Raw genomic sequence first — 11,659 nt, 5'->3', positions numbered from 1 at the left:
GACCCTAAATTAAATTTACAAGGATGAGGATTTTAAAATTAAGTTATTGTTAGATCAGGAACCAGTGCAAGGCCAGCAAGCACAGGCATGATGGGTGAACCACAGAGACATGGGTCTCAGAGTTTTGACTGAGCACAAGATTACATCGGGTTAAAGATGGAAGGCTAGACCTGAAAGTGAAATCTAGATGTAACAAAGACATGGATGAGGAATTCAGCAGCAGATGAGCTTAAGTAAGGTCAAAGTGAAGCAATGTTAGGGAGGTAGAAGTCAGTCGTCTTGGTGATGGTATGGATATATGGTTACAAATCTTACCTCTGGGCCAAACACAATACCAAGGATGGAAATGCTGGTCAGGGAATGGTGTTTGTGGGAGGGACCAAAGACAATGGCTTCAATCCTCCCAATATTAATATGGAGGAAATTTCTGTTAATCCAATATTGGATGTTAGACGAGCAGTGTGACAAATCAGACAGAGTGGAGTCAAAAGAGGTGAGATGGAGCTGCGTGGCATAAGCATACATGTGGAACCTGATGTTCTCACAAAGTATATATAGATGGAAAATAGAAAGGGGCCAAGGATAAATCCTTGGGGAATTCAAGAGGCAACACAGGACTAGAAGGAGAAGTAATTGCAGATTATTCTCTGAATGCAATTACATTGATAATAATTGAACCCAGTGAAGGCAGTTCCACCCATCCGGATGATAAAGGTGAGGAATGGAAATAGGTTAGTGCTGTTAACTATATAGAACATAGAACATTACAGCACAGTACAGGCCCTTCAGCCCTCGATGTTGCGCCGACCTGTGAAACCACTCTAAAGCCCTTCTACACTATTCCCTTATCATACATATGTTTATCCAATGACCATTTAAATGCCCTTAATGTTGGCAAGTCCACTACTGTTGCAGGCAGGGCATTCCACGCCCTTACTACTCTCTGAGGAAAGCACCTACCTCTGACATCTTCACAGTTTTGTGAAGTGATAACATGTTCAAGGAATTTGAAGAGAATATAGTGGTTGGAGATGGGATGATAGTTTGCAAAGACAGAAGGATCAAGGTTTCTTGAATTTAAAGTTCTGATTAAGGACTAATCTATTACAACACATCTCATTTGCAAAAAGTAAACATCACTAATTGCCACATTTATTCTGGGTGTAAATGTAAAGATTCCAATGAGCAAATGAGACTCCTTTTATGCTTAGCAATCTCCTCTTGTACTGTTCATCGTTAATCAAAAGCTTTATCCTTCCAACAGTGTGACAGCTTAAGAGATGATGAAGACACACAGATCACAACTGATAGGAAATAGAGAAAGGTTTGTGTGAGACTGCATCAGAAAGTGAAAGAATGATTGGAATCACTCTTGGAAATTCATTTTGCTTTCTTTAGCCATTGTACGAAAGTAAAAATTTTCCCCCTCACACAACAATTACAAAAACTCATCTCTACTCACCTGTTTTGGGTATGGGACAGAAAGAAAGAAAAGGAAATAAATTGTGACTTAAACTGCCACTGGAATGGAATCTGTCCAATAATAATAATAAATCTTTATTAGTGCCACAAGTAGGCTTACATTAACACTGCAATGAAGTTACTGTGAAAATCCCCTGGTTGCCACACTCTGGCACCTGTTTGGGTACACTGAGGGAGGATTCAGAATGTCAGCGTGTGAAGCAACAGTGCTAACCACTGTGTTACCATGCCGTCCATTGCAGGGAGGATACGATTTGCATGTATTAGCAAAGCTTGCCTCAACAAAAAGTTATGCAGAGGAACTTGTAGACATTTCAAAAGGTGCAGCAAGTAAGAGCAGTATCGTCATTCACAGCAACGAAAGGCAAATGGGACCAGAGTACCCACAGGAGGTACAGCACCTACGAACCCAAGCAGTTACAGAACTGCAGGTCAAAGAACCAGCTTGTCAAAAATGTTGGGCGGGATTCTCCAGTCGGCAATGCCGAAACCGCATTCCCCAATCGGCCGGAGAATCCCCGTTTCCGACTAAATCGGGGGCGGTGCCGCTTTCACGATGCTCCGCCCACACCAAAGCGGCATGCTCTAGGATTACGCCACACGCCGTGTCGACGGCCTCAGGACGTTGCCAGAGGCCCTCCCCCTGATGCTCCGTTCCCGACAGCGTCGGTCACGTGTGCTGTCATTTGTCAGGAACCTGGCTTGGCGGTTGCGGACTCAGTCCAGCGCCAGTCAGGGGAGAACCGATCCATAGGCAGGGGGGACTTTGGCAGGGGCTGTGGCCATTATTGGGGGGGGGGGGGTGGTCTGGTGCTTGCGAACCGGCCAAAAGGGGGGCACTATTTTGCAGGCCGGGTCTGCGCGCGGCCAGTGCCATGTTGCACGGCGTGGCCGTCGCAGGCCGCCGTGTGCATTCGTGGCCATGGACCTGGCAATTCTCCTGGCCGTATCGGCAGCTAGAGATGGGTGTTCTATGCTGCCTTCCAACTAGCCCCCAGCCAAACGGAGGATCGGTGGCTGTTTTGGGCCGAATGTTTGGTCGCAAAACGCCACCATTCCCACACTGGCATCAGGACATAATCTGAAAATCCAGTCCCTTGTGCATGAGATGTGCAATCCAGGAACAGTTGAACAAACACCCATTCTTCACTGACTCAGATTATCAACGTAGCGTTTAACCTTCAGACCAGAGAAGCCCTCCAGACACCCAAATTGGTCACTGCAGGAGTCACTAAACTGCAGACTATTCAGAAAACAGCACGTTTTTTAAAAAATTCGTGACTCCCCACTCTACATCATTAACTAAATACAGTGAGAATGCACTTCATTCAGCACTATTAACAAAACCATTACTGTCAATGTGAAAATGGTATGATTTAGTATGCACCATTCATCAAAAATAGTGGAGCACATGTACATTTTCCAAGAAGTATGCATGATGCTGTTCTTCTGAGGCAAATATGCAGATGGTTGGAGGAGCAAGAAAAGGGGCTCTCCTTGGCGATGCTGGTTCCTTGGCTGACAATCATTACAAAATCCTTGCCTGGCTGATCAACCGTTTGGGGTGCCAAAACAATACGTTAGTGCTGTTAACTGCTTGTGATTGAAGAAAAGGGCTTTTGTTATATACCCTCAAGCAGGTTGCAAAATCTGCTAACGGTTGTCACAGACTAAGGCTTTAACATAGCAGGGAAACAATAACAAGCCATGGAAGAACAGGAGTACAATGGGACGGCGGCAGCCACCGGCAGCAGAACAGGTACTGCAGCTTGGGGGGGGGGGGGGGTGCTGGAAAGAGACGTTCATGAGAATCTCACTGCCTCCTCGAGTTCTCCCAGCCCCCAGGGAATTCCCAATTAGGCAGCGTTCACTTGCAGTGACAGAATTGCTCATTACTTTGCTCGCTTGCTTTGAGATGAGAAGGACGGGGGTCAGTTTGCAACACTCTTGGGTAACTTTTCTGGACAACTGAAGAATGGCAGACGAACTCTTACAGATAAGATTGGGGGGGGGGGGGGGTCATCACATTTTTATTCCCCTCATTTTTTTTTAAAGTGATGTTGCCAAGCGATCACCCCCACGTTCAGATGCCCCCCCCCCCCCTCCTCCTCTTCCCCCCCCCCCCCAGCCTGAGGGGGCTCGGCCTGAACACCCTGCTGGAGCTCCCCAGCCTTCATGGCAAATGCTCTTCGCTGCGTGAAGGCAGCAGGGCTCCGTGGGCCCGCGCACCACACTTTAAGGTGGATCTCAAAGTCGGTGCTTTTCTCCAAACTTATTTTTTTTAAAAGCACAACTCAAAACAGGAACGGTGCATCGCTCTCGAAGCAGCATTTTCAAAGTGTTGGTCCCCCCCACCCACCGCACGATGCGTACATTTTTTCTGCTCAGCCGAAAAATGCGAACGAATTAACCAGCCGCGTTCTTGGACGCCTTAAGAAAGTGACCGTATTCCCCCTCTCTGAGCGAACCCAGCTCCGCCCAGTGCCCAGCAAAACAACTGTCACGCTGATAAATGAAGGGGTTTATTCGCCTTTCACGACTGGTTATATACTTTGCCGAGCGAGCGCGAGAGAGGGTATTTGCATTAGTGAGGTGAAAATGGAGACGGCTCCAATAATTTATTTCCACCAACCCCCCCAAAAAAAATCCAAAGAGCTTGTCGCTGTTTCCAACGCTGGAGATTTTTTTTTTAAAGTGCCAAAAAGACTTTTGGTCGCTGCGTCACATTCAAAGGACATCCTGCTTAAATAATTCAGGGGAGAGAACTTTGAAACAGTGAACATGAGGTAAGCAAATGGAGATGGAGATGGGGGGGGGGGGGGGGGGGTGGTTGTAGTTTGTCAACCCAACTGCTGCGCTGGACGTGCAGGCAAGGCACTAACCCACCCTGTTGTGTGTAAACCTCTCCAGAGGTTACAGCAACAGGCATCTCCATTCGCATGCATTCTGATCACCAGCTTTGAAGTTTCGTAACATGCAATTGAGGTGGAGAATGCTGCCTTTTATGTCAAAGATGAGCAAGTGCCTGTGCATATATATTTGTTAAAGATTTACAAATCAAAGGTTCACCAGCAGTTCCTTGCTGTTTAAAACTCCCTGCTTAAACCGGGAGTCACCGTCTCAGCGAATAATTAAACCGGGAAATCAGTCTGTCTGGCAAGATTGGACACTGGAAAAGGGCCGACTCCGCCTTCGTTGTGTAAGTTTTTTTAGTTGTTTGGGGAGGGAAAACGTTGTGCACGTAAAAAAAATGCGTCTGTCAATTGGAGTTATTACCATCTTGACGTCGGCCTCGACACACACACACACACACACACATAACCTATTCCCAGGATCTCCAGAGCCCATGTTCCACCGTGCAAGCTGCAACCTAGCACTAGTCCAGCCTTATTTAGAGATAGTTATCTGAAGGTGTTTTAGATTGTGGGGGGGGGGGGGATGACGAGTTACGCACATTACCCGGAGGAGTACGTTGTGTTTCCCAGTGTGGTCTGGCTGGATGGTTAGCACGTTCTAGCGCCGATTATCTTTAATTCAAACTTTATCCCCATTGGCAATCGGTCCCGTTGTGTCCCACTATGTGAATATCGTTCTTTCCAGATTCCAGACTTCAAATTAGAAAAAAAAAATCAGGCCCCCTACTTTTTTTTTAAATCAGCAGTATTTACACAGAATCACCAAATGGTGATTTGGAAACGCCATAAATTCAGCATCGCGAGGGTTAAAATCTTACTTACGAGTCCTGAACAGAGGCTGATCACAGCTGTGTGCTCTGGCTTAGCATTGACCTGTCCTGTGTAGTAGCAGTGCTTCGTGTCAGTGTCGTCTTCGTGAAAGTCTGTGAGATTAGCTTGTATTCCAAGGTGTGTAACGGTAAATATCGGTGCAATAAATCCAGAGTCGGCAGTTAGATTGAGGTGAAAAAATTGCCCAAATACACTAATTCTGTAGTGAGTTACGAAGGCCCAGTGATCGGTACCTACACTCCGTTTTCTCCTAAAATGCATCGTGTCTGGGAAAGGCTCCCCAAACTCAGTCACTCGAGTGGGAGTCACGATTTCATAAACCGTCAGCTGCTCTCGAAGTTTTGCTGAAACAAGATAAAATCCTGATTTAACACATGGGGACGATTCCACAAAAAGTTATGCCTAGATGTGTATAATATTAACGATCCACTTTTGTTAAATGCTGTTCCCTTTTATTTTTTTTAACACTCGACAGGTTTGCAACACTGAGGCAAATAATGCACAGTACACAATATAATCAAGTATTACCTTGTCTTTGGTACATTTCTGGTGTTCCTTCTATTCTGCAGGCGAAAAGTAACGTTACCCCTACCCAAAACACAAGCTGCATGATTACCGACTGTGCACAGAAAGCCCTCACCACAGGTCAACCACAGTAACTTAGCACTCCAATCTTTCATTCAATGTATCCTTGATTGAACAGTGCTATGAGAGTTGGTGCTTGGCGTACGTAGCATCCGAAATCGTTCGCGTAATATTGGGTAAGAGAACATATTGGTCCAGGGGGAAGTCAGTGCGGGTTAGTTTTTTTTTACATTACTCCCAGTGCCTGTGAACTCGAGGATTTGATCTTTTTTAGGGGGGGTTGGGGGCGGTGACGGCTCGGCGGACTCAAGCGTTTCAACCCTGCTAATCTGAAAGGCATTGACGTCTCCCAGGGACCTCCCCCCTCTGCCTTATCGAGGCCAATAGTATGTCAGGCTGGCCTGCTCGGGCGGATACTAATCAAACGCTACTTTTTTTTCTCTCTTCACCACCCCCCCCCCCCCCCCTTTCGAACCTTCTCCAGCCCCAAAGAGCAGAAATATGCAAGAATAGTATTCCCTGGAGCAGGAAAACTATCTCAGCTGTGGGTACTTTGGCAATCGTTGTTAATTGTCTGTTTTGATTTACTAAGTAAAATATTTAAAGTGAGCCTTTCTGTGTTTCCCCCCTCTGAACTAAGTCTCGTCATTATCTCCCACTGTCAAACAAGAATACGGATGGTTTTTTTTTAATATATGAAGAACTTCGTATCCTTTTTGGCATCGTTCTTTTTCCACAAAACTTAAATTTCACGTACGTCAAAAAAAAATCTGTAATAATGCCATTTTCTTTACAGTGCTGTCTATAGTTCTGAGGAATGTATTGCACTTGGCTTAACAAAGCGAGAGTTTTAACAATCATAAATGCACAAATAACCAAACTGCAAGAAACAAAATTAAAGTTGCAAAGGGATCGGGAGTGTTTACTTGTTCGTTATCTGTTGGCTTTCTCTGAATAGGTCTTGCATCGCAGGAAATGCTCATACATTACGCGAACGAGCGTTTGGACACAAGGGCACCTTATAATTTACCAGTTCCCAGCCCAATAATCATTTCCTCTTTGTACGCCTGAGATCTCTAGTGCATTGCCTCTTACAACCGCAGCCGGCAGGATACACCACGACCTTGATGCGATTAGAGTGGGTGGTGGTCACAGGAACTACTATTCATTGTCTTCCTCGATCATACAAAGAGCCAGTTATCTATTTTATCGATGGACCTAAAGTGGATTTTTTTAATGGGCTCTGTTATTTTCAAAAAATATTAGATGTATTTTTGTTAAATTTCAGTTAACGGTGAGGTTTTTTTTTTGAAAACTGAAGTTATTTAACTTACGCGATTCCATGCCTGAATTTGAGGTTCATCAAATAATCTGTGTTATGTTGCAGGCCAGAAAAAGTGTTCCTATTCTATGTCTTCTTACAACTGAAATGCCAGTGCATTTAAAGAGATTATGATTCCATCAATTCCATAACTTGTTGGCAGCTCTATTACTATTTGTGCTGACCAATTGATACATCATGGGACAATTGGAAAACTGGATGAAGAAAACAGATCATGCAGTTTGTAAACAGAGCTCTGTCACAAATTGACTAGTAGCACAAGTTCAATAAGCCAACTTTGTGTTCACATAACAACTGCAATAAAACTCATTAACGAACACCATTTTCAAACAGATCCCACATTGCCGTGAATATTAACACTTTTCATTTATCCCTATGTTTTCTGCTTTTTAAAATGTAAGTATTCTGCCATGATACTACAATGGAGTCACTGCCTTGGAGTTATTGTCAAACTAGGAGAGTGCTGACAGAATTGAATGAATATCAGCAGTTGCACACATCATTAATTCAGAACATTTCAGCTTCCATTGCGAATATTTATCTTTGCACTTGTCAGACTCTACCGCCTTCAAGTTAAATGGCCTGATAATGCCACCAGTCTTCACCCTTTTCAGACCTCAAAGGATAATTGTTTGTAGTTTTAAAATTAAAATGAAATTGGTAAGTTTTGTAATGTTTCAAGGTTGGCTTACTAAAAGTATTCAAGGATGATGTAAGAATGTAATTAATAGTTCACCAATGTTCAATATACACTTGATGACAAAAACAACAACTAAATGGTTCTAACTTAACAGTAGTACCATTGAACTATTTAAACAATGATGAACACACAAATTAATGTGTCATCATATTTCACTAAGTAAGGAACAAATAAATTGATCTGTCATTTCTTTTCTTGACTAATTAACTGAACGGGATGTTTTCCCAGGCCAGTTCTTGATTGTAAAAAATTGCGTCAGTGATATTTTCATGTAGGTACTTAATTCCCTTTTAAGAAAATGCCATGTAAATTTTGAGCTCATTTAACAGTTGTTAGGGAATGATTTTTCTATAAACAATGGCACCAACTTGCAATTAATGGGTGGCATGGTAGCACAGTGGTTAGCACTGTTGCTTCATAGCTCCAGGGTCCCAGGTTCGATTCCGGCTTGGGTCACTGTCTGTTGGTGTCTGCACGTTCGCCCTCTGTCTGCGTGGGTTTCCTTCAGGTGCTCCGGTTTCCTCCCACAAGTCCTGAAAGATGTGTTGTTAGGTAATTTGGACATTCTGAATTCTCCCTCTGTGTACCTTAATAGGCGCCGGAATGTGGCGAGTAGGGGCTTTTCACAGTAACTTCATTGCAGTGTTAATGTAAGCCTACGTCTGACAATAAAGATTATTAGTATTATAATCAAACCTTTAACAGTGAGGGGTGGGGGTGAAAAGAACAATATAGATTGAAGGAATAGAGACTAAGCTATGTATAAGAGTTTGATGGAGGTGTAGAAAGCTTTGTCGAAAAAGGTTTGGGATGGTTTTTGGGAGGTGAAGGGGTTAAGGTAGGTATTCCAGATCATTGCTACCAATGGTGAAGCAATGAATATGGGGGAATGCATAAATGCCCATAGTAGGAGAGCCAAAGGGTATTGGAGGGGCACCAGGCTGAAGGAGGCTGCAGAAATAGTGTGGGCAACATGTAAACAAAGAAGATGAAGGTTAGATATTTTAGAAGAGTCCAAGAGTGGGAACAGAAGCTTTTGGTGGAGAAGCATGAATTGTATTCAAATGCATAGGGAGCTGGACATCAAAGACATTGGCTTTATTAACCACATCACATGCAGTGAAAAGGTTGAGGATTAGCCCAAAACCATCTCAGGCCGATTTCAGGTGTGACTTTGATTATAGTGCCATTGGTATTGTAAATAGAGTAAATTGGACCAAATTAATTTTGGAGAGATAGGTATGGAGCTGGAAGGTGACAATGCATTAGAACACCTTTTGAGAGGAAACCGTTAGTGATGAGATAGTGGCCAGAGGGGATGGATATATTTTTCTGCAGAGGAGAATGATGTTGTTTTTGAAAGGGGAAAGAATGGTACTTGGAAAAAAACAGTAATTTATAAGCAGCAAGTATGAAGGCAAGGAAGAGTTCTTGATTGGGGTAAAATTGAAGGGAGCTTGGGTCTCATGGAAGAAATGAGCTTGAGAGGACAAGCTCAGTAGTGGGAGAAATTGTGAAGTGGTGTACACTGAAGCATAGAATGGACAGATAACTGGTGGGAGATCAGGAGCAGGAGGAAGAGAAGCTTTGACACTCTTTGACATAGATGGTCTCAATCTTAGAGAGGACATTTTGAAGCTCATTGCATTTAGTATTGGGGTGAAGAGAAGAATAAAGGGAGCTGGGAAAGGGTTTTGAGGAGGCATTGTGGTAAGGCACGAGACCATACATGAATTGTCGGACCCTAGAAAATACAGAGGATCAAAGGGAGATTAGTTTTCAGGTTCACAGATCTTTGAACACAGCAGGACAAGTGGTTAAGAAGGCCTATGGGATTCTTGCCTTTATTAACCGAGGAACTGAACATAAGAGCAGGGAGGTTATGCTAGAGCTGTATAAAACGCTGGTTAGGCCCCAGCTGAAGTACTGTGTAAAATTCTGGTCACCATACTAGAAAGGAAGTGATTGCACTGGAGAGGGTGCAGGGGAGATTCACCAGAAAGCTGCCTGGGCTGGATCGTTTCAGCTATCAAGAGAGACTGGATAGGCTGGGGTTGTTTTCTCTGGAGCAGAGAAGGCTGAGGGGGGACCTGATTGAGGTGTGTAAAATTATGAGGGACATAGGGTGGATAGGAAGGTACTTTTCCACTTAGTGGAGGGGTCAATAACTAGAGGGCATAGATTTGAGGTAATAGGCACAAGGTTTAGAGGAGATATGAGGAAAAGCTTTTTCATCCAGAGGGCGGTTAGAATCTGGAACTCACTGCCTGAAAGAGTGGTAGAGGCAGGAACCCTTACAACTTTTAAGAAGTATTTTGATGAGCACTTGAAATGCCGCCGCATACAAGGCTACAGACCAAGTGCTGGAAAATGGGATTAGAATAGTTAGTGCTTGATGGTTAGCGTGGATATGATGGGCCAAAAGGCCTCTTTCCATGCTGTAAAACCCTGAGAGGACAGGTACCATTCGGTAGGTCAGGAATAGTAGGTGGATAAAAGCAAATTACTGTGGATGCTGAAATCTGAAACCAAAAAGAAAATGCTGGAAAATCTCATCAGCTCTGGCAGCATCTGTCGGGAGAGAAAAGAGCTAACGTTTCGAGTCCAGATGACCCTTTGTCAAAGCGGGGAATAGTAGGTGGATTTGGTTGAGGATAATCAGACATCTGTGCTGAGCAAGGTCTTGTCAGATCTGGAAATTAATGACCGGACCAGATCTGCACCAGAGGTGGTGAGCAGGAGTATTTTGGGAGGGAGAGGTGCTACACTGTTTAAAAAGGGAGGGAGGCAGAAGACGGGAAATTATAGGCCGGTTAGCCTGACTTCGGTCATTGGTAAGATTTTAGAGTCTGTTATTAAAGATGAGATCGCGAAGCACTTGGAAGTGCATGGTAAAATAGGACTGAGTCAGCACGGCTTTGTCAAAGGGAGGTCGTGTCTGACAAATCTGTTAGAGTTCTTTGAGGAGGTAACAAGGAAGTTAGACAAAGGAGAACAAGTGGACATGATTTATTTGGATTTCCAGAAGGCCTTTGACAAGGTGCCGCACAGGAGACTGTTAAATACGTTAAGAGCTCATGGTGTTCAGGGTAAGATTCTGGCATGGATAGAGGATTGGCTGACTGGCAGAAGGAAGCCAGTGGGGAGAAAGGGTTTTTTTTCAGGATGGCAGCCGGTGACTAGTGGTGTGCCTCAGGGGTCTGTGCTGGGACCACAACTTTTTAGAATATACATTAATGATCTGGAAGAAGGTACTGAAGGCACTGTTGCTAAGTTTGCAGATGGTACAAAGATCTGTAGAGGGACAAGTAGTATTGAGGAAGCAAGGGGGCTGCAGAAGGACTTGAACAAACTAGGAGAGTGGGCAATGAAGTGGCAAATGAAATACAGTGTGGAAAAGTGTGAGGTTATGCACTTTGGAAGGAGGAATTTAGGCATCGACTATTTTCTAAATGGGGAACTGCTTCGGAAAGCAGAAGCACAAAGGGACTTGGGAGTCCTTGTTCATGATTCTCTTAAGGTTAATGTGCAGGTTCAGTCAGCAGTTAAGAAGGCAAATGCAATGTTAGCATTCATGTCAAGAGGGCTAGAATACAAGACCAGGGATGTACTTCTGAGGCTGTATAAGGCTCTGGTCAGACCCCATTTGGAGTATTGTGAGCAGTTTTAGACTCCGTATCTAAGGAAGGATGTGCTGGCCTTGGAACGGGTCCAGAGGAGTTTCACAAGAATGATCCCTGGAATAAAGAACTTGTTATAAGAGGAACGTTTGAGGACTCTGGGTCTGTACTCATTGGAGTTTAG

General features: G+C 44.1%; 1 protein-coding gene across 7 annotated transcripts in view; it reads right to left on the bottom strand.

The window, feature by feature from the left end:
- Positions 1-6,118, bottom strand: part of adamts9 (ADAM metallopeptidase with thrombospondin type 1 motif, 9) — a 489,710-nt gene extending 483,592 nt beyond the window's left edge. For 6 of the 7 annotated variants that reach the window (XR_011934150.1, XR_011934151.1, XR_011934152.1 and 3 more), the window contains exons 1-2: positions 5,757-6,118; positions 5,220-5,572 (exon numbers count right to left, since the gene is read on the bottom strand). Coding sequence is in view for 4 of the 7 variants with exons in the window: in XM_072472332.1 (XP_072328433.1) it covers positions 5,220-5,572; positions 5,757-5,838 (435 nt within the window). In the remaining 3 variants the exon portion in view is untranslated. The remainder of the gene's footprint in view (positions 1-5,219; positions 5,573-5,756) is intronic. The other variant, XM_072472331.1, reaches the window with a different exon arrangement.
- Between the last annotated feature and the right edge of the window lie 5,541 nt (positions 6,119-11,659).

Source organism: Scyliorhinus torazame, chromosome 13 (genome assembly GCF_047496885.1).
Source record: "Scyliorhinus torazame isolate Kashiwa2021f chromosome 13, sScyTor2.1, whole genome shotgun sequence".
Taxonomy (NCBI): domain Eukaryota; kingdom Metazoa; phylum Chordata; class Chondrichthyes; order Carcharhiniformes; family Scyliorhinidae; genus Scyliorhinus; species Scyliorhinus torazame.
The sequence above is the reverse complement of the archived record's forward strand: the minus strand, read 5'-3'. Positions and strand labels throughout refer to the sequence as shown.